This window comes from Eschrichtius robustus, chromosome 9 (assembly GCF_028021215.1).
Source record: "Eschrichtius robustus isolate mEscRob2 chromosome 9, mEscRob2.pri, whole genome shotgun sequence".
NCBI classification, from domain to species: Eukaryota; Metazoa; Chordata; class Mammalia; order Artiodactyla; family Eschrichtiidae; genus Eschrichtius; species Eschrichtius robustus.
In genome coordinates, this window is record NC_090832.1 from 65,273,006 (window position 1) to 65,297,665 (window position 24,660).

General features: G+C 33.3%; 1 protein-coding gene across 2 annotated transcripts in view; it reads left to right on the top strand.

Moving 5' to 3' along the window:
• Nucleotides 1-24,660, top strand: part of EPHA7 (EPH receptor A7) — a 164,071-nt gene that overhangs the window by 114,506 nt on the left and 24,905 nt on the right. For both annotated transcript variants that reach the window (XM_068550802.1, XM_068550801.1), the window contains exons 6-7: nt 19,698-19,822; nt 22,644-22,827. In XM_068550802.1, the coding sequence (XP_068406903.1) occupies nt 19,698-19,822; nt 22,644-22,827 (309 nt within the window). The remainder of the gene's footprint in view (nt 1-19,697; nt 19,823-22,643; nt 22,828-24,660) is intronic.

The following is a 24,660-nucleotide window of genomic DNA, read 5'->3' on the forward strand; positions in this document are numbered from 1 at the left end:
ACAAGCAGGTGGCAAACATTTTGCAACTGAAAAATAAAATGCCTGAGCTGAATCACAATGCAGACAAGAACAAAGGAACAATAATTAATATATAACATTTTTCCTGAGCATATAAACATGTCTTCCAAGGAAATAGAAGCTTTTCTTTACTACTTGTGATGCTCGCTTATTGCTGCTGCACATTTGTAAGTATCGGGTTGGTGTCGACCTGTCAAAATGCATTCATGAAGCAAGCATTTCGTCTGTCTTGGGAGTTGATATTGTCACTTGTTACACAACTCAACATCAGTTCAAAGTTGTTTGATACCAGTGTCAACAGATTGGTTTAAAAAAGACAAGAATGGTGATGTTTTCTTTCAAATGTCAAAGAAAGAAACAAGGGATTTCATAAAGATAATCTTGGGAGCAAGCACTAACCGTAAACATATGACAGATAAACCTTCATATCTAATTTTCCTAAACGGCTTATTTAATTTTATGTTTCTTTCTGAAGCTTATCTCATATTGTGAAACACTCATATTTTAAAACAAAAGAAAAAGCATTTCAGAAATTATTAATAATCTCTTGATACTAAAATACCTGAGTATTCTAAAAAACCATTCTTAAATTGTCACCAAAATTTTGATTAATAAAATATAACCACAAGTGCAAATAAATTTAAATAACAGGTCAAATATTTTACAAACTAAATTGTGAATTACAAAAATCATTATTTATGAATCATGTATGGCTTACCTAGTCTTTTCTACATATTACCTGATTTTTAATAATTCTTTAGTGTATAAAATTTTTATCAATGGTTTTAAAAATCGACAACTTATTATTAGGAAAACAGAAATTATCATTTCTTTTGAATATTTGCAGATCCAGAATTATTTCTTTCACTTTATGTTTTAAAAATATATTCTAACTTAAAAGGATAAGAACGTCGTCATTCTCTTTGCTCCCGCAGATCAGCACGAATATAAAGAGTTATTTCCTCTAAAATAAGAGCAGAAAATTAGAAGTGTAGCAATGGCAGAAGCATAGACTTAACTTGAATACCTCTCCACTATCTGCTCCTATCATCTGTGGTTCAAAGGGTTGTTTGCCTGTCTACCTAGCATTTAAAGAAGTTGTCAGCATTCTGTTATTTTTGTACTACAAAATGAAAGTTTGAGTGAGGAAGTTAAGTTGCTTCTCTGTAGGTTATTGTTAGTATAAAATAAATGATTTATTTATGCCGACTTTAGTATGCTGGGCTTGTAGACACAGTGGGGAATTTCTTGGATATTGATCTAAAGCGATAGGTGTTTATAGCGTAATACAGTGGTACTCCACAACTCTTTATCAGGGTCAACTTTGTCACGTGGCAACTTAACCTAAGAACAAAGAAAAACCTTTTAACACAAGTTAAGAGTGCTGCCTTTTACCTGCCTTTTCTTAAATCACCAGTCTTCCAATAAAAAAGTATATGTGCTATTGTTTATCTAATGAGTGTATCAGTCCGGCCATAGATATTTAAAATACTAAGGTAATATCAACAATATTAGGCAACATGGAAGACAGAGATGTGGATATTGTTGTAAATTTATTTTAAAGCATCTTTAAGTAGACGCATTGCTTGTCCAAATGTCAAAAAACCTTTCAGTTTGTTCCACAAACACGTATGAAGTACCTGCTTTGTGTTTGGTTCTGTGCAGTGTCTGGGGATGTAACCAGGAACACATACAGTCCCCACCCCAGTGGAGCTCATGTACTGTAAGGGAGGAAGGCACGTAAACAGGTAATTCCCCTAGTTGAAATATACACCAAGTACAGAGAAGCTGAGCATTCAGTTGTCTTGAAGTTGTGGGCCGGAGCTTACCAGCAGACTAGGACATAGGTTTCCATGTAGAAGAAATTGAGTAGCCATAACTACGGAGTCATGAAATAGCATGAACTGTTAAACAAGAGAGAGATTTCCCTGTTAAACAAATTTGAAGGCATTTTGCAATCCTGGCAGATAGGTATGAGAAGGAAATGACAGGTAAGTGATGCTGGAGAAGTAAACAGAGACTGACCAGGACAGGCCTTGTATGCTGTGCTCATTTTATGACAGCTGTCATTTATTCTATACTTAGTTTGCTAAGCACTTCCTATCTTTTCTCATTTAATACTTTAGGTATCTCCTTAAAACTTGATATTATTACTTTGGAGAGATGAGAAAACTGAGGCACAATGAAATGAAATAATATGCCCAAAGTCACACAGCTTAAGTACCCAGCACTATGATTCTTAATTGGGAGCGATTAAAAGCGCTTAGAAGCATCAGAATAATAAACTCAGAATGTTTTTCAAAGGTTATAATAGGTGTTATCAAGAAATGTTAAGGCCATCCATTCACGTAATTTAAAATAATAACAAATCAGTGTATTAGCAAAGACAATTGCCTCTTATCAGAAAATATTACAGTTTATAATCAATATTCAGAATTTAACATATAATAATTTATTTAGTAAATATCATCCTTACATTAGAATTTGTTTGCATGGATGATTTCACATTTTGTAGAGCATTTACCAAGTCATATTCTTTATTAACACACATAATTAAAAAACTGAAGTTAGATATAATAATCGAATAAGATTGTGCATCTCTGCACCTGATGCCTGAATATAGTATATCCCTGTGGATCTAAAGTAAAATACTCAAGGTTTCAAATATATTGTATTTAGAATATTTACATTAAATTATAAAATGACAGTTTGCACTAGAAGAAAATAATGTCAGTGAACCGAATAGAAATGTTTTTTGTTGTGTTGTTTTGTAAAGTCGATTTGGCATGCTTATTTCCTCTTTAATTTCTTTCTTTCATAATAATACTAACAGTTATTGAAAGATTGCTAATTGCTAAACGTGTATGTGACTCACATTTATTATCTTTTAAAATCTCTGCAGCACCCATATCATTTCAGTTTTGCAGATGAAAAATTATGTAGTTCAGAGCAGTTTAGCAACTTGAGCAAGATGACATAACTAGTAAGTGGCAGAGCTGGGATCAGATATTTTCTGTGTGACTTCAAAGCTTGTGAAGTTCGGGGGTGGGGCATTTCTATCAATACATTTTCCTTCCATTTACTCGAATTACTCGTATATACATACAAAACAGTGCCCAGTCGTATGTTGTGGTGAGGATGCAGGTTAATTTCAAGCATGAGAAATCAAATTTAGACTGATTCGAAAATACTTTTCCTTCTAACTCTGGGGCATAATGAAGTTACATGCCATGCATGTGTGTATGTATGCACACACGTGTATGTGCATGTGTAGGTGTGTGTGTGTGTGTGTGTGTCCTCAGTGGCCCAGTGTCCTTTTGCACTGTACCTAAGGAATAATCTACAGTTTTTTTTTAATGGATCAATGGGCAGCTAACAAATTATTCTTGTTCCTTGAACATATAACCTGGTACTCTGGCACCAGAAAATTATTCCTTGTCTGTTATTTAGTGGTAAAATATTAATCTATTCTGCAACTTTTATCAAATACTTTATTTGGCTGTGTGGTTAGATGCTTAATGATAATTCTTTTTTGTCTTTGACTAAAAAAACAAAAACAAACAAACAAACAAAACCCAAACCATAGAACACTAGAACTCTGTTAAATTCAAATGTTCTTATTTTAAAATACTGTAGAAGGAACCTTCCATTCAAAATAAATTCTTAATAAGCACAAACCATACAGAATCTGTCTCTCACTTTTCATTGATATGTAACACAAAATATGTTACACAAGTGCTTTTGTTTGTCATCCATGACAATTTACAGCAGAAATAAGGGATGTGTTCAGAAATATGATGGAGTTTTCCAGAGAAGTGTGCCACTGGACAAAAGAGAAAATGCACTCATCTTAAAGAGCAATTAAGCATTTATTGGTCAGTGACTTGCAATTTTAAGTGAGTATCAGCAGGTTAATACTTGCTACATAGACAGTTAGAATACATTTCAATGTTACATTCTCTGCCTGCAGTTGTACTTTTTGTTTTCTTTTGTTTTATGATGGTGAAAAGTCAGATTTGTATTAACCAGGGAGTAGAATTACCTTAAATGAATTATTCATGCGACTTTCTGCCAGGTTCCTAGTCATAAGATAACCAGGTCACTGGGCATTCTGAAGAGCCTGGCTCTAGCACTGAGTGAGGAAAGCTTGTTATGTGAACATGTAACGGAAGGTGCTCAGAACCCGGCATTGCTTCACTTCTAAGAAAACAGAAGTTGCTGTTGAGCCTTGGTGCTGGTTTGTAGGTAGTCTGTTGATTTAAGACAAAAGAGATCTACAGCTGCATAACTAACCTAAAACTAAGAGAGAGAGAGAGTAGGGAGAGAGAAAAGAAGAAAGAAATTCTGTGTCAGAGGAAAATTTTAGATCAGAATTTTCTTATCAGAATTTTGTAAGCAAAATGGCCTATGATGAAAATAGTCCCTTGAAATTAGACCTGGCAGATTGACCCACAGAGTTGAGGAAAAGTCTAATGCTATTTCTCATGTATTGGCGATTGTTTGAATAGAAAGCTGAAGAGTTATCAATTTCATCCCTTTATTAAATATAGAGTTTATTTTTAGAGAAGATGCACCAATACAATTTCTGAGACTGCCTTATATCAATGAGAAATATCTGTAATGTACAAGTCATTTATTTCACAATACTTTTCTGTAGTTACCACATTTGGAAATCAGTAGTGATAAAATTACCAAAATATGTGGGTCATAAAGTGCTTTTAATTACAGATATGAAAAGTTTGTATATGAGTATCATTATATATATGTGTATATGTATGCACATGTTCATATATAGGATACATATGTATTTATATTTAGATACTGTAGATGAAGAACAATAGTATTTTCTTACATGAAAAATAACCTCGAATAAATATTAAGAAGATATATTTTATATATGTATATAAATATAAAGTGTATCAATTTTTATAAAAATAATTTGTTCTTTTATAATTTTCAAACATTTTGCTTTTTTATCCCAAGCAGTTTTAAGGCCAAAAGAATAGGCATTAACTAAAATCCTTCTTAATGATGACCATTTAAATAAAAATTCAGGGAATTGAAACATATTTTGATGGGCTTTGTTTTATTAACAAGTATATTATATATAACCAATATTTTTATGTCCTATGATTTTATATATCTCCAAAATCCTGTGCAGACACACAGAACAAGATGTAATGAGAGAACTTGGTTGCATTTGGTAATTTTTTTAATAAAATAAAATAACACCTCAGAATACCATAAGCCAAATTATGCTTATTTGAAAGAATAGTTTGAATTCATTGGTATCAGAATTTATCTTACTGATATTGATATTTTGAAAATTACCAAAAATTAATAACTGACTTTTAAGTTACTCTAATATAGGATGGTTTCACTAGTTTGTTTGTCTTTTTTTTTTATCATTTGGCATTTTGTGATGGTTCTCCCTTAGAGAATTGCAATAGATATTGCAAGCAGTAGTCAAAAAAGCAAACAGTCTGATCTTAAGGTATGTATTCAACTTCGCAAAGTTCTGAAAGATACTTTCACACTTTAATTTGAGAGAATAATTATCCTGGAACAACAACAAAAAAATTTGCATCCTAGAGGAAATTTTTAGATAATTGAGAGCTGTACTTTATACGTTAAACCAGAATTTAATATGTACCTAAAGGCTGGGAACTGTGATAAATAGTGAGGACATTTTGTTGTCAAAACCAAGCATGTCCCTACAACCTTATGGAACATACAGTGGGGGAGACAGACGTTCATCCAATAATTATACAAACGCATGTCAATTTCCACCTCTAAACTGCTGTAAATGGAAATTTTCTAATTCCATGAGAACACAAACAGATTGGGTTGTATTCAGTCAGAGAAGTTGGAAAAGATACTCTAAGAGGAACAGTCAGAATGATGTTTCACCTCAGTGTGAACAGGAGTTTGTCACAGCTGAGGAACAAAAGGAATATAGGATACACAGAATGGGGGGATATTTATACATGGTGAGGCTGGAAAGATAGATGGAGGTCAAACTGTAAGCTATGTTAAGGTTTTGGTCCTTATTCTAAAGTCATGGAAAGCCAATTTTTAACAGCTTTCATTAGATATAATTTGCATACTATAAAATTTATCCATTTCAAGTGTATAATTCAATGATTTTTGGTAAATTTAAAGAGTTGTGTAATCATCACCACAATAAAATATTAAAGCATTACCATTACCCTAGTAAGATCCCTCCTGCCCATTTTCAGTCACTCCCCATTCCTACCCCCAGACTTAGCCAGCTAAAAATCTAATTTTCGTCTCTATAGCAGCGGTTCCCAACCTTTTTGGCACCAGGGACCAGTTTCATGGAAGACAATTTTTTCACCGACAGTAGGGAACGGGGATGGTTCAGGCGGTAATGTGAGCAATGGGGAGCAGCAAGTGAAGCTTCCACTCACTAGCCTGCCTCTCACCTCCTGCTGTGCGACCCGGTTCCTAACAGGCCCCGGACCAGTACTGGTCCTCTGCCCAGAGGTTGGGGACCGCTGCTCTGTCTTTCTAAACATTTTATATAAATGGAGTCATACAATGTGGGTCTTATGCATCTGATATCTTTCAGTTAGCACAATGTTTTTTGAGGTTCATTCATGTACCATACAGCAAGTCCATTCATTTTTATGAATTGAATATATACTGAATATATACTGTTCCCTTGTATATATTCCATTTTATTTGTTTACCAGTTGATGGATCTTTAGGTTGTTTCCACTTTTTGGCTATATGAATAACATTGCTATAAACTTTCATGTTAATGTCTTCATGTGGACCTATGTTTTCATTTCTCCAGCGTAGACAACTAAGAGTGGAATTACAGAGTCATATGGTAACTTTATATCTAACTATTAAAAGAATTGCCGAACTGCTTATCGAAGTGGCTGTTCTATTTTACATTTCCACCAACAGTGTATGAGAGTTCTAGATTCTCCCACATCCTTTCCAACACTTGTTATTATCTGTCTTGTTGACTGTAGCCATTCTAGTTGATATCAAGTATATAGTATCTTAATGTGTTTTTAATTTGCACTTCCTTAATGACTAATGAAAATGAGCATCTTTTAATACAACCTTCAGGAAATTTGACTTTTGAATGAGGAGAGAAGTGGCTTGCAAAAGGAAAGAAAAGAATTAGCCAGACAGATAGAGAAAAACTAGAAGAATGTGTCATGCGAGCCAAGGATAAAATGAGGAAAAGTTAACAATATTAATGCTGTTGAGAATACAAGAAAGATGAGGATTGAGAAAAGTACTTCACTGTGGTTAGATGAGCGCATCGGTGGCTTATCCAACCAACTGGATGGAATGAGGTGGACTGAAGCCAGACTAGAGAAGGTTGGAGCATGAATGGGTTTTGAAGAAAGGGAAAAAAATAATCTAGACAACTTTTTTGGCATATTTGGCTGTAAAGGGAAGAAGAGTGATTCCCTGGCAGATGGAAGGGGATATAGGCTTGAGAAATAATTTTATTCGCATGGGAGAAATCTGTAGTCTATTAGGCAGAATCCAATGGAGAGGAAGAGATTGGTTACATAAAAGAGAAAGGGTAATTTGTATGTAATAAATGTATCCATTTACTTAGCATGTACTAAGTGGCTAAAATATGCATGGTGGTGTGTTCCTTGCTAGTACTGTCAATCAATTTGAGACTCTCTATTTCACCTAGGAATTTCTCGTGTCAAATGGCTAAATGAAATAATGTCATTAAAAGGTGTTCTTATAAAAGGTTCTCTTTAGTTAACATGTTATTCATGCTGTCTAGTAAATGGCTTCTCTCCAGGAAAATCTGTTTAAATCACCTGATATGACCTTTTCAGGCCTGACCATTGCACTGTTCAGGTTTTCTACAGCTATCTGGTCCTATAAGAAAAAGCCTTACCTGAAATAACTCCCCGATGTGACCAAACAAAGAAAACATTTTTTCTCACTTCACTCTTAAACTTGCCAGATAAAGATTTAGTGATATCATAAATATCTCTCAAGTCCCAATTTACATAACCTTACTTTTTATCCATGATCTGGCGCCTTCACTTAGGAATCTGAATCACTTTCCTTCATCCTTTCTGTTCTATATTCAGAAGAGAAATTAATTGAGGAGGTTGGAAGTGTAGAAATCAAGTTAAGTGAATGATCTCCCTTTCTCTTGCTATTGGGAAGATGAGGGTGGCAGACACTTCTGGTTTCCTCCCTAATATCAAGTTCTTTCTTCTTATTTACTATCGTTTTTCTAGGGCAGCAGTACACCCAGCTTAAATTTTAGAAATCCATGTCCAACCTAGGGAATAAGATGAATGAGACAAAAACAAAAGACTGCTAGAGCTTGCTGGAACAGTTGGCTTTCCTTATTTAGACCCGGAGCATTCCCCACTGCCTTTTCATTGCAAGCCTGCAACATGGATATGATTGCTGTAGCAGCGGCAATCGCAACGCATTGCAACCAATGAGGGAAAGGCCAGGAGAATCATCTTTACATCCTTGAGCCACTGGACAAAATATAGCAACTGCTCACCTGTGAAGTATATTACTTTTTGCATGAGAAAAGTAAAAAACAATTAAACCCTTGTTTATTTGGGTTTTACTTACTTGCAACCAAACAAACTCTAACTTAGAAGTGAGCAAACTTTTTCTGAAAAGGACAAGATAATAAAAATTTCCTGCTTTATAGGCCATATTTTCTCTGTTATAATTCCTCACCTCTGATATTTTAGCACAAATAGCACCCATAAGCCATATGTAAACAGATGGATGCAGCTGTGTTCTAGTGAAATTTTATTTACAAAAACAGGTAACTAGCCAGATTTGGCCCAAGGCCATAGACCCCTGCTCTAACTGATAAAAGGTGAAACTAGGGACGTATTGTCCTTGTATTTATGTTCTAGTTAGTTATTGAGATGGTTATTTCCTGGTGGCTGGAGACTATTTAGGAATAAAGTCAAAACTCCCTATAAGGAAGATGAGGGCAGTGGCAGAAGCCTAGTAAATATTGATCAGTTTCTGTCTCTGGCTAAGTGACACCAGAATTTTGGCAGGATTCTGGAAGATTTTAATTCTTGTATTGAAGCACCTGTATTAAATAGTAATAGCAAACACATTTTTTTCATCCTATTGGTTTTTCTGTTTTCCGTAGTTACTAGCATTGAAGCAGAATTGTTTTTAACTCATTTTCTTAACAAATGTACAATATTTTAACGACATTCTGGGTCAAAATGTGTTTGTTGGCTAACCTGGCAATCTAAGTGCTTTTTTTGATACTGATTCTATGAAAAATGAAGTCCAAGTTACAAACAACTAAACTGCAAATTAACTTTTGGAACCAAACTTATTCATAAATTGGTAACTCTTCCTATATATAACTATTTAATTATAAGCCAGATTTTCCCAGTGTATAAAAATGATTCTTTGGGTATTAATTGGCTACTTTAGGAAACTGCATTAATTTTCTCTTGGTACTAAAATATTATTTAGTAAATTAATGCCACATGGCACCATCGGCATTATACAGGTTTAGGCAATTGAAGGCAGTTTTCATTTATGCCTGACTTCCTAGGCAATAGCAACAACTTTAAAATACAAGCTGCAATGCTAGTTGAAATGTATTCGGGAGACTCTATTAAACTACGTACTTAGTTTGTAGTAGGTTCTTGAAATAAAGTAATAAATCTTGACTGGTGTTGAGAACTTATTATTAAGCAATGTGAATCTCTTAAGTTTATGCGCTTCAGAGATGAAATGTATTCAGAGTACCTGGAGCAATTGGGATGATAACATTTTTTAATTGCACATTTTAAGTGAGATAATTTTAGTGAGTTTTGAGATACTTTAGGTTTCCTTCTTTTTCTGTTCCTTCACCTTCTCCTTCTTCTCCTCTTCCTCCTTGTTACATTCTTCTTCCTCCTTTCTTCTTTTCCTTCTTGAATAATCAAACTTATAATAGAACGGAGAATTAAAATCAAATTAGTTGTGAGGAGCACTAGAGTGATGATTTCTGCAAAAAATGTAAAAAAATAAGATAAACAAAACCACTAATGAAGAACAATAGCTGCAAAACAAAAATTGTTAGATAATATTTAAGAAAATAGATTGATTTGGATACATACAAGTTTTAGGTAGGCCTAGAAAAAATACAGTCAAAAATAATTCATACCAAAGTAGAAGACACAAGCAGGAAAAGTAAAATAAAAAGAAACTGTAAAGTGGAAAAGCATGAGATTGATAGCAGCCAGAATATCATGAAATTGGCTGTTCTCTTCAACCATTATCAAGAACTTGGGATAGAGTAAAAGAATGGTGTAACAGGGAACTCTCACACTTACTTTTGTTGTATTATGTTTTGTATTGTATCACTTTAAACACATTCATATCTCTTTGTAAACAGATATACCCTCAATTATATATCATGTAATAAAGTGGCTTTCAAAAAAATTTTAATGTATTTATTAAAAGTAATTCATAGATGCACGTTGTATATCTGTACTTTGGTATATTTATACACAAACACTCACATGTGAAACAAACATTTTATGAAACCATATCACTATATGCAGTAAACTCAATTTTTATGGTTTCATTCATTTTTTAAAAACTTTGGTTGTAACACATTATACTCATTTTATGATGATGAGAAATGGTGGTGTACTGGAAAAGGACTTGGGGGTTAAAAATGCAGTGTAGTCACATAGTAAGCACACAGCTGGCATTCAGTAATGTAAGTTTTATTCTAATGGGAATTCTGAATATACATTATTAATGTCCTGCTTCAAGGCAAATCTCATGTCTCCTCTTTCTTTAATATTCTTTCTATTAACAATGTTCCTCTTAATAAACAACCTACATGTTATTTAAATAAACGCTATACTGCCTCTGAAAAGTAAACTGAATCTTTGGAATTCCAGAATGTTATAATATACAGAACAATATTTTAAACATTGTGTAGATATTTAGGAAGAGGAACTAATGAGCTTACTTAGCCACATAGTTATATATGTAAATATTAGTGTATATGTTATTACATAATTTAAGAATCATTCATATGTGTTCATGATACATATAATAGTATATAAATTAAAATTATTTATCTAAATGAGGGACTACATTCATCTCATATTGTAAGGAAGTATAGTTACAGTATATTGAATAAAAAATTTAGACAGTCTGTGTTTAATATAAATTAATAGAAAGAATATTCATGTTGTAAAGAATGTAAATAGATAACTATGAAAATTATAATTAAAGATAGCCATAACACAAGGATTTGGACTAAATCAGCGTTTCAAAAATTGCCGACTGGTATTACAATATTTTTGTGATTGAAATACAACATGATTCTCTATTTATAATAAAACATGTTCCAAGGTCAAAGAAAATGTACACAACTGAAAAGCTTATTCTGATGACATGTAAAGGAGGTTTTGGTCATTAACAAATGTGTATACACACACATGTATATCTTATTCTTAATAAGGGTTTATTTTCATTATTGAAAAGGTCTGATTGTGGGCTATAGCTATCCCATACTTCCTTATAAATCATTTCTATAAATAGTTCATCATTAAAATGAGACTATAGTCACGTAGTTGACCTTATAAATAGATAGCCTTTAGCTCTAGATTCATGGAAATTTAGAGATGGAGTCAGATTACTTGATAGACCACATGTGAAAGTGTGTGTTTTTTTTCTAAAGCAATCAAAATATTAATTTCCCCACCACCCAAAATAGAAGAGATTGCTTCATCTGTATTTTTCTCTCAACTTAATATGTAATATTTTTAAAAGAATGTGTATTGTGGGACCTCTTCCCGTTTTGGTAGTTATTTCATTTTTTTTACAATGATACGTTCCTTCTAAATGACTTAACCTTAATGTCTTTCTGTTTAGCTGGTATATATAAAATAGAGAGTATAAATTATGGAAATTGGTCATTTCTAAATGATTGAAATTGAATAAAACCTATCAATATTTAAAAGCCTAACATTTGCTAGCATTTATTATAGACAGCCCTGGAATTCCACATTGAAATGACAATTTATTTTCCTGCCAAAGCTTCAGAGGAATTGATCTCAGGCTTAGCTGTACAGCAGCTTCATCTGAGGACCATTTGAAAAATAATGATGCCTGAATCTGATCTCAGGATCAGAGTATTCTGGAATGAGTCCCAGGCATCAGTAAGTCTAATACAGACAAACTAAGTATAGGATAATAATAAATATACATATATATATGTATTTCTTACCACGTCGCAGGAGTGGTTTTAAGTATTTAACATGTATTTATATACTGATTTCCAGAACAATTCTATTTATGAAGTATGCACTCTGATTAAAGCTATTTTAAAGCTGAGAAAACTGATGCTCAAGAAGTTTGGTTCCTTGTTCAAGACTGCACCATTTGCCAATAAACGCTGGAACCTAGGTGCACACCCAGTAGACTGGCTCTGAGCCCATGCTCTTCAGTCCTTCGCGCTACTGCTTCTCCAAATGTCCTGCCTTCAAAGAGCATCAGAATAGCTGAGGAGACAAACAACTATGAAATAATTAAACATTACATTGTGTAGTACTGTCAGCAAGGGAAATAGGATTTTGGGGAAAAAATAATAAAATAATTCTGTATTAGCCGAAGCAGAGGAAGAATGATTCAGTGAGTTGTAACTTTTTTGTGGAGGCCACTAGAGAGAAAATCATGGATCCAATCTTGAACCTGGCTCTGTTATTATTTAAGATAATAGGAGAGGACTATAGTTATTTATAGGCATCTGGTCAAATATATCAGTAGTACATCCACAGAATGGAATACAACGCAGCTGATTAAAGAGTGATGCAGATATGTATTTGTTGAATGGTACAAGTTATAAAATACAAGACAAATGAAAAACATCAGGGTTTTGAACTATTAGAATAATATCATCCCTGTTTTTAAAATATACATACTTTTGTATATATCTAGACTATTTCTGTGAGGATACCAAAGAAACTACTAAAAGTAGTTGCTTTAGGGAAGGGTAACTTTGTGACATGGGAACAAGGTTCAGAGGAAGTCTCCCTTTTCACTATATTCTCTTTTGTACCGTTTGAATTTTGTCGCATATAACATGCATTTGCCATTTTAAAAAAAGTAATTTTAAAAATCTCTGCTCAGATTGACCTCTTCTGGTATCTGCAGGTTCTAGGACTACTACCTATTGAGTAGACCCCTAAGGGTCTTTTCATCATTATGGCACATCATGGATTCTCAACACATGCTAAGTGTGTGACTTAGCTTTCCTGCTTCTAGTGCCTGCTCTCAAGAAGTGCCAGCACCTAGAATTATTGCAGCGTAGTTGAAAAAATATAGGGATTGGAATTTGAAAAATGTGATTGAATCCAAAATCTGCCCCTTTCTGAGTGGATGCTACTTAATTTCTGTAACCCTTAGCTTTTCCACCAGTAAATAGAACAACACTACCTACCTGTACGGTTGTAGTAGGGAAGAAAGGAGATATATATATATATATATATATATATATTTATAGCAAACTGTAAGTTTCTGTAGAAATGCCACCATGCCCTGCATCGAGTAAATGCCAAACAAACATTTGTTGAGTAGAACTGAGCTAGTAAAAAGTATTAACTGTTGATTGAAAAGATAGGTGACATGTATGACTCAATATCAAGGGCTCCTTAACCCTGCTGGATTGTCATGTTAGGTTATCATTTAGTTATTCCTCTGTGGGTAGGACTGGTGTGAATAATACAGCTAGTTCTGGGCAGCTGCCTAATTTATACCTACTGTTTTTACAATATTCTATTTTATTTACATCGATAGTTACAATTACATTGTAATTCTATGAAAATGCAAATGCACCTGGAGTTACAAATTAACGGCCTCATCAATTCACATTTTACTCAGTACTTAAGCAGAGATGAGCAGGAGTCCAGATATGTTTTTAGAACCAGTTGCCACAGTGGCTTTCTCCACAACCCTCAGCTCTTTGCCCTTTAAAGCACTTTACATAGACTTTCCAGGAGGTGCGAACTCGTATTGTAATTAATTAAACATTCCAAACAATTGGTTACTAATCATCTGATGATGACAGAGGAAACTTTATTTTCAGAAAGATGTATTAGCAGATCATTTTTGCAAAGATGTTGTGACTGTTGCTTTAAAGAACAGCGCTATCCTTAGTTGATCAAGCAGCAGAGTAGTGACGTTTGTTGTTCTGTGAGGAGTGTTATTACCCTACTGAAACGATATTGACTTCACTCACAGTATATACTTGACTGGCACCCCAATCACGATGCTTTCTTTTTCCTGCTTTGTCAGTTCAATATCATTCATTTTTTGTTACAGAACTTTCAGATCTTATATTTTAGCTCTTATTCAAGTTGCCTTTTCAGTAATTGTTCTTAAATATATTTAGAAATCCATTCTGTGATATGTCTTATGTATTATATTGTGTATTTTACATTTTTGAATAAAACGTCATCATTCTAATTGGTAGGTGATAGCTAGCAACGCAAAGACCGTAATTTAATTTTGAGAAAGATCAATTCATTTCCCACTGATTTGTTCAACTGCTTATTATAGAATGAGATTTATGTTTGTTTTAGCCACAAATCATGTTCCTCTCCAACCAAAAACAATTTGACAGGTACATATTGCAAATGGATTGCTCATAATTCCTGAAGACTCCATTGCCCTTAATCCCTGTGCTTTAATTTTTAGATAAAATTTTGTATTTATTGCTCATGATATTATTACTGACCCTTTTTTGTTCACAGCCAGGAAATTGAAGTTTAGTGAAATCACGTTAGAATTTTTTACATATTCCTAAATACCCTAAAAATTGAATTGATATGTTACATGATACTCCACTGGATCATGTATACTTTTGGTCTACTCTTTTGTTATTGGAATAAATTTACATGTGTTTTTATACATTTGTTCTGTAGTGCAAAAATGAAACACCTATGGGGAAGAGTAAGAAAGCTAAAAGTTGTGTATTATAAAATCCTAAACTCCTAATAATACACACATTTGTTATTTCAAAGGATGACAAAAATGAGCTCCATACTATAAAGCAACAAAAGTGTTCAATAAAAGTCTATTATTCTAAAATTGTCAGATTTGCATTTGATTGTGTTCTAAAGATATTTTCATTTTCACTTTTTGTGTTTACCTAATGGAAATCTAATAAGTGTCAATGGATGTAACAACTTGAGGTGTGTGGTAAAAGGTCATTTCATACTTGTTGACCTATCTTTCCTGATTGTATTATTTAGAAATACAAATATTATTTTTCCACTCACCATTCTTTGTTGAAATTTAGTGGGAGAATTTATGTAGTGAAAATAATGACTAGTATAAATAAATTACTTTTAAAATCCAAAATCAAATTCATGAACTTCATTGAAGTACTACCACAAAAAAAATAAAATAAAATTCTTCCAAATGTATGATGGAGATTTCTTTTCTATAAGACAGTGTGTTTTGAGTCCTAATCAAGATCAAAATTCCTTGATTCCATGTTATTTCAACATAAATTTCAACATATTGCATTATTAAACTATCCTATCACTAACCTTTTTTCATAGACTTTGTTAAAATTCCAGTAAATCTATTCTTTCTTTACTGTACGTATTAGTTTTCTATTGCTACCATAAATAGTTACCACAAAAACTTCAAAACAACACTCATTTCTTATCTCCCAGTTCTGTGGGTCAGAGGTCTGAGCACAGCGGGGCTCAGCTGGAGCCTCAATTGCCAGCCTCTTGGGCTGAAGTCAAGTTGTCAGATGGGCTGGGCTCTTATCTGGAGCCTCTGGGGAAGATCCACTTCCAACCTCATTGATGTTGTCAGAATTCCAGGCCTTTGTGCTGGTACCATTGAGGTCTCCATTTCTCTGCCTCTGTCACCTAGGGCATGTCTTTGATCCTTAAAGGCTGCCCCCATACCTTATGTTCCCCACGTGACTCCTCCAGCAGTGGCGGGTTGATTCCTTCTCATGCTTCAGATCTCTCTGGCTTCACCTTTCGCAACATCTGTCTAGCCCTGGCTGGAGAAATCTCTCTGCTCATAAGGACTGATGTGATTAGATTGGGCCCACTTGAAAAAGTCCAAGATAATATCTTTATTGTAAGGTCTATCACCTTAATTACATCTGCAGTGTCCCTTTTGCCATGTAATGTTGCACATTCATACATTCCAGAGATTAGAGTATGGAGTTTGGAGGGCCATTCGCTTACTATATTATGTTTTAAAATTGTCTTTTTCCTCACTTTATGCTAGGAAATGTTTCCATACATATAGGTAAGCTTAACATTTTGGGGGGCATAGGGTGAGGGGGAATGGAGCCCTTATGAGTACATTTCATCTTGTAACTTAAATATAATTTTTGTACTTGGATTTTAATTAAAAATTGATTAAGATCAAAGATCACGCATGAGTGCTTGAAGCTCAAAATCTCGAAAATGTTGACTGGTTCGGGTCTGTACATAAACCCACCATTCTTACTGATTATTTTTCAATTCAAAGCCTCATACTAAACGATCCTAGCCCACAAATTTACCTTTTAGCCTGTTATTTGACTTTTGCTTTTCTGTTGCATCAACTTTGTTTTTATACTGTTGAGATTTACCACTTTAAACCACAGAAAACATTTCTGTATTTCCTAAGATCGTCTTTCACTGTCATTTGTGTAGACTCCAGATATGTCCCCAATAATTCTTGAAAATATTTAAGGGCAAAACGTTCCATCTGTTTCTTCAGTTGAAATTAATTTTTATAGCTGAATATTTCTAGAAACTTAGGTGAGAAATTAATCTGTTAATCATTTTTTAGAAACTCTACTACAAATTCATGTTTAAAAGCTTGCCTCTCTGAATTTGTTTTCTTACATTTTCCAATGCAGGGAATTTACTATTGTCGATTACTATTTATTAGCTTCACATTAATTCCAATTACAAAAGATTTTATTTCACTTTGATAATTATGAAAATTATAAATGTCATAATACCTTATGGGTTGTTAAGTATGTATATGATTTAATTAGTTGTATGCATATTCTTTTCAAAATGAACTTCAGATTGTAGTTAATTGAATATTTTGGTGTAAGAGCATATTCTTAGTGAAATTGTTACAGTGTGATTAATTTAGCAGATCAAATATATTAACCATAGAAATCAATGTTTTTTAATATTTCTTTCAATTTTACTTTTATGTATAACTTTATCTGCAAATCATGACTGTTAGAATCTGATTAGCTTAGAGATATTTTTGTTTATAAACTGTATATCTTATGAGTTGTATATTCTCTATGCCTGAGATATTGAAACTCAAGGGAAAATATTATCAATTTTTATGTACCAGAGTGTTGTATTTGAAGGACATAAGGTAGGGAAAGATGTTTCCTACGTGCAATTTATCTATTCTCAAGGGCCATGTGCTAGTACTTCTGTCTCTGACTCTTTTAAATGTGTGGCTTGATACAGTATTAGCAAGGGATAAATTTTTAAAAATAAGAAATACACAGGAAATCAGGAGTATAGTCACTGACAGATATGGCTCTTTGTACAAAAGAGGGAAAATACATTGTAGAGTACTGCACTGCTAATGCTGTGTTACGGGCTTCAAAATACTGTACATTTCAAATGTGTTTTTTGGCATCTTTCCCCCCATTTCCCAATTACCATCATTTTATTGGTAAAAGTTCTTTTTCCAGGATGAGTAATGAGTTTAATGTTAATGTGTAACTTGCAGAAATCATGTCTCATACTATACTTAGATCTTGCTGCAACATATTAGAGCTAAATGAGGTACATTTATACCCCAAGTCTCTGCCATATTTTGGAGGATTCAGTGTCTCGTCTCCCTCATCTTACTGTTTAGGGATAGGAACTAAGCAAAGTGTTTTATAGTTTGACTTACACTGAAAATCACATTAAGCTATGTGTGTTGTTCAAAGAAGACCTAGAGATTGGCACCTACTAGTGCTCCCACCTATTTCCATTTAACCTGTTTCCAAATGGCACACACATCATGCCGTAAACCCTGATCGGAGACCCAGCAGCCTTACTGAGTAATTTATGTATTGACTATTGCAGTATTCTCACCTGTGCTGCATTCTGTTTTTTACTAATTAAAATTAAAATACAGATTTTATGAATGGCTTTAAGTAAATTAGACTATTAGAGATTACTGGCTAAGTAGGATCTCATCTCACCATTAGCTGGGGAATGTGTTCCCCAAGGCTATGGCTTGGGGATGCAGCTTCTTAAACCACACAGTTGGCTGAGATGCTAAAAATGTTATGGGTGGAGAGATAAATTACTTTAGAAACAAGTTCTTCTTCGCTGCATATATCCAGGTTTTAAAAGTCGTGGCAAAAATAAGATTCCTTATTAGAAATTGGCTTCATTGGAAACATATCAGAAACACATTTAGTCTGTAAACAGTCTGTTGAGTACTTCAGCTGCATGCCCCTAAAGGGAAAGTTGTTCCACTTAATCTGCCCTAGTTATGCTTTTGTTAGTAATCTGAGAGGAAATGGGAGTCATGCATCTTCCAGGTCCTTCCCTCAAAATCGTCAAGCCAGACAGCAGTGACAAATGTTTTTTCTAGACATTGATATAAGAAAATATTAAGAAGTAGAAGAAACAAAATAAAGCCAAAGGGATAAACATCAGAAGCTTGCTTAAACAGCTTTAGACCCATATAATTGCTTTTCTGTCAGCAGGATTATTAACAATTTTGGACATCTGAAAATTAAATTAACAGCCTGAAAATATTTTACAGAATGAGATAGAGCATGATACATGAAACATAATGACCCCACTGAAATTCAGCCAAGCCAATGCAGCTACTCATTTAGACAGAGAAGATAACTAGTTAATCGTCACTGAACAAATTAGACGGAGCAAATTAGTTTGCTACATTCCACAGTCTTAGCTACCAAAAAGAGTATATGCCACTAATTAGGATGAAAGAACTCTAGCATGTTATTATCTGTATATAGAGAGAAAGCAAAACTGTAGCTTGAATTGCTTCTATCAAAGCTTGAAGCCTAGGTTACGTAGGTATAAATTACATGTGGAAGAGTCTGTGTGTGTATGTGTGATCACGCACATATTTAAGTAACAGAAGCCTTACCATTTTCTCGCACCTTGACCTAATGAAGTATAAAACACCCACACGCACACACACGCACAGACACACACGTGAAACATAAAAACATTATGTTAAAGTTTGATTCCTTTAATTGAAAATGAAAGTAGCCATTTAATATACTTTGTCTGGCACAGTATCAAGTTATTTGTTTCTTTTAAAAAGTGTACTGCTGTTGCATGTGAAATAAATATTTGGACTTAGAAATCATATTTTGTAGCCTTAATTAGCATTCCTTTGCTTAATTGTCATTCTCAGCCCCATCATTTCCATTTTTCACTAACTTGAACAATGCTATCTTCTGCTGTTTGCACTTTAATTTAAATTTCTATTAAGGTTTATGAACAGTAATAAGGTCCTGTTTGAATATTCATTAGCTTCTGAATTGTGAGCTATGAAAAGGTGCTTTCTTTTACCTTAATGAAACTGGCACAGCATGGGACTGATCAGTTGTGACATTTGATTTGAGGCATCCAGTGAATTTTCTCATTGTTTATTGACACATCTTGTCCAAACAGCTCCCTCGCAAGTGAGCGGAGTAATGAAGGAGAGAGTGCTGCAGCGGAGTGTGGAGCTTTCCTGGCAGGAACCAGAGCATCCCAATGGAGTCATCACCGAATATGAAATCAAGTATTACGAGAAAGTAAGTGCTAAGAACAGCTGAAACGTACCACCACGTACGGTGCTCGGTGTGTCTTGTGTCATCCTACCGCACTGTCGACTAAAGCTGGTCATTATAACAGCTATTTGGAGCTGCTTCAAAATAGATAGTTAATTTTAGCCACTTTTAATAACCCTCTCCCTGAATCTCTGGTTCATTATTATAATGATAGTTTCTGTGTATTAAGTTTTTGTGTTATACAGATGAAAATATCCCACTAGTAGTATGTTTAGGCATTCAAGTTTTGATGTCCTCATGATTAGATATAGGATGTTTAGTACCACAGAAACCACAGGGCCCAATGTGGTTTTTTTTTTCCCTCTGTGTTTTCGAAAATGTTTCTTTTAGGGTGTCTGTTTGAGCCCTTGATGACTTATTTTACGTACGTGGTTTCGGTGATAATGATGTGGCCTCAGATAATTTTGTAATTTGAAAAAACTAAGAATATTTTCTGTAATAAATGTGTAGTGTCCTCCGAACTTCAGAATCAGGTGATGATATTTCACTCCTTTAAATTCCTCCTGAAATTTATTTCATATATGTTGTACTAATTATGTCTACTACTTCTTTATACCCTTCTCTCCATGAAAAAAATAGCATGGCTAAAACTCAAGTACTGCCCCTTTAATCCCCTATAATGGCTAAATTTTAGCAAATAGTGACATATCTCAGTGTATGAGTGCATTTATTTCTGACCCATCTAGAGAAAGATAGACAGACAGACAGACACAACCCTGTTCACAAATTATTTTCTAGGCTGTACCTCTCAGAAAGACCTGATTCAAGGTTTGAAACATGGAAACTATTATTATTACTAATAGTAATAATAATAATAAGTGTTACTATTATTGACTTAATTAGCTGAAGTACTCTAATATACATAACCATTTTAACCATTTAGACAGAATTTCAAAATGGAAACGTAAAGCTTTGGAAATATCTGGGGACTGAATTGACTTGACTGAATCGTTTAAATGCATACAGTGCCTTGGCAATAGACACTTTTTTTCACTTTGATGGAAAAACAGATAGTTTAAGATTAGTTTCAACGTTCAGATTAAGTTTACAATATTTTTACTTGTTATTTCCTTTATGAATGCGTAACTTCCATAGCCAAAGTTGCATTTTAAATACCTCATTTTTGTACCAGAGAATACATTTCTTGTCTCATCAAATGTATTTCTAAGGGGATCCTTGTTTTTAGTGTTGGGTTTGTTATGTCTGTTTTCCTGTGAACTCTGACAGTTTTAAGTCCCTTCTGAAATTTCATCAGATTTCAAAAGCAATGGGACACATTTTAAAAATATAAGTTAGGTGGTAAGTGAGAGTAAAGTTTCTTACAATGCGACACAATATTTTGCAAGTCCTTGCTCTGGAATAAATTTGTTCAAATAGTTACTTTTCTATTTTACATGACAGAAACAGTGTATCTACATTCACTGAATTTTACAAATTACAAAATAATCTTACAAATCATACTATTGCTTTATAATGTATGTAAGCCTGTGATCTAATGTATATATCATTATGTCTTCTAATATCAGTTATGCCTAGTTCTTTTATTTGAGGTAAATATATATTTATAATATCAACTCTCATTTTTATAAATGATTATAATGAAGACAATTACAAGTCAGCTTCACTAAATCCAGTTTAAGTATACATTGATTTACGCTTTTGCAAATATCATCGTGAAGGTAAATCAAACAACGAAACCAACATTTTCAGATTTCACTGAATAGTTTTATTTCTAGACACAGTTGAGTGCAGATATTTATTATTGAACAATTAAGAACCCATCTAGAATTGTATATTTTGATGAGTAGTTTTTATAACTTTTTTCATAAACAACACATTAGAATCATATCAACTAAGCTTTAAATTTTTATTCATTTAACTATTGTTTAGATGGAGTGTTTTATATTCTTGATTTTTTAATTATTCCATTCTTAAGCTTATCATATGTAATATGATAAACACATTTTTAAACTCTGCAAGCCTCAGTTTTCATATCTGAAAAATGGGGAAATTGAACTGAGATGTTTAAAATATTGCTAAATTATAAATTATATAATACTTTAAGTTTTATATTTAAGACATTAACTTTTATATTAATAGTTTTAACTTCAAATATTCCATCAAATGCTATTTTGTAAAAGTGGTCTTATTCTGTGAGAAATACATTTTTCTTTTTTTTAGCCGCACCGTGCGGCATGCACGACCAGGGATCAAACCTGTTCCCCTTGCAGTGGAAGCCCAGAGTCTTAACCACTGGACTGCCAGGGAAGTCCCCTGAGAAATGCAATTTTTAATGAAAACAATTGATATGTCACTATGCTGGTGGTATTAGCTAAGTTTCTTGATTTTATAGATTTCCATAAAAATTTTTAGCCTGTGGCTTTTTGCTTGTTGAATAACATTCAGGAACAGTATTAAGAGAACCACATTATGAAGTGAAGACCTCAACTAAACTGTAGATTTTACAAGTGTACTTATGTCTTAGTCAAAAGGACATTTGATTATATTTATGGTTCTTGCCACTGTGCCCTCTACCAACAAAGCAAAGGCTCAAAACATCATAAATGTTTTTAAAAAATTATTTCTCTTTGAAATTTATAGAACAAAGGCATGTGCTCACATTTACATTTTATATTATCTGAGAAACAACTCAGTGTTCCAATATTCCACAGGGTACAATGTAACCTTTATAAAAACAATGCAGCAAATTGAAATAAATTGCAAGAATTGGCTGTCAAATTGCCTGGTTGCAATCACAATTAAATATTCCCTGTATTGATTCTAGGATCAAAGGGAACGGACCTACTCGACATTAAAAACCAAGTCCACTTCGGCCTCCATTAATAACCTGAAGCCAGGAACAGTGTATGTTTTCCAGATTCGGGCTTTTACTGCTGCTGGTTATGGAAATTACAGTCCCAGACTTGACGTTGCTACACTAGAGGAAGCTACAGGTAAAATGTTTGAAGGTAATTACCATCTTTGGTTTGGATTCTTACTCTCTATAACTCTGGCATATTTTTTTTTCAGTACTGGGGGTGATGATTTAGTTCAAGATGATTTTTACTTTTAAAGGTGAATGTATATGCATATGTATATATATATTCTTTGTAAAGGTTATTCAGAATAATAATTTAAAATTTGCAGTTTCGTGATGTATACCCTTGTGACTCAAATTAGTTTCTTTAATACAAACTGGGTTTATTCTGAAAAGATGAAGTCAGAAACAGAAGCAGGACTTCTTCAAATGTGTATTGATAGAGACTGTTTTGGTAGACCCCAAAATGATCTTACTCTAGTTGTCAGTCAAAGCTGCCCCCAAAATGAAGCCAAATGTCAGTCAAAGCTGCCCCCAAAATGAAGCCAAATGAAGCCAGGAAAACCCCCAAATGAAGCCGGAAACCCCCAAATGAAGCCAGGATGTACACCAGGGTGGGCCAGAGAAAGGTGGTTTATAATAATCATGGTTAATTCAAGCTACTTACCTTTTAGCAATGATTTCAAAACTTGCCATTCAAGAAGAAGATCTTAGACCTTGTCATTCTTTTTATTTTTGTCATCTTTTTTCATTTTTAGGAAATATTTCCAGCATACTAAATGACATATTTAAAGTATATGTGAAATATTAAGAATAATTAATTGAATATCTCTGTATCTACCACTCAGCTTAAAAATAGAACATCAGCAATATCTCGAATCCCCTTTATCACTTTGTGTTTTATAATGCAGCATAGGAACATAACAAAAATACATGTGTCTATAGTGTATCACAAATAAGCAGATGTATCTTAGGATGCACGTCCCAGTCTACTGTCAGAGTGCAAGTTTAGAACAGCTTGAGTACCACTGCTGGTTGTTATTCAGCTAGGTTGAAGCCTCAGAGTGTGTTTCTGTGTTTTGGAAGTTTTTGATTTCTCTCGATATTACTCAGACTCAAGGTTCACCCAGCTGTTACCTCCTCCTCTCCTTACCAATCTAGTGTTCCTGTGGACTTCTACACAAATATTAGCTAAAAAATATTATATGATTTTCTTTTCTCAATTTTTAATAGAAAATTTTTTAAATAAATTAAATCAATACAATTTTGATCAAAGAGTTATTTTGACTTCGGGAGAATATTTTTCTAGCTCTTTTAAAAGGTAGAATAAATTGGTAAATTCTTTTGCATTAGCCATTGCTTATTAAGTTTGCTAACAGTAGTCTTTTTTCAAAATATTTTGTTATATTTTTAAATTAAGCAGTAACTCTCAGAGCCTCAAATAATAAAACATATGTTGAAATAAATTTGAGATATAAATCATTTATATAGAATTATAGACACAAAAGTCATCAATTGAAAAAGATTTCACATAATATGATGTGATAAACTTATTATCATTATTGTTTGTCATCTTTTTTAAATGAAGTGTGTAAGATTAAAACTGAGAATATCTAAGTTCAATGGCCCCCAAAAATTACAGTGTTTTACACTAATATTTCAACATTTAAACATTTGAGTGGTCTTCTGTTAAATGTGTTGCAGTAGTTTTTCGTTTAGACTGATCTCTTGATATTTTACTTTGTAATTTCTAATATAATAAAACAATTCAAACTATGTTTTTTTTCATATTCTAATGAATAGTTCAAACTTAAAGAACCATCAATCAGCTATACTTACCCAAACATTCTTTATCAGTTAAAGGTTTAGGTTTGAAAACTTTCAAAAATGAGTTTGTACATTTTCCTGACTTCGTAAATTAAGAATATTGGGTCAAACTATTATTTACTAGTGCTGAGGTTCATAGATATTATTTTCATTATTT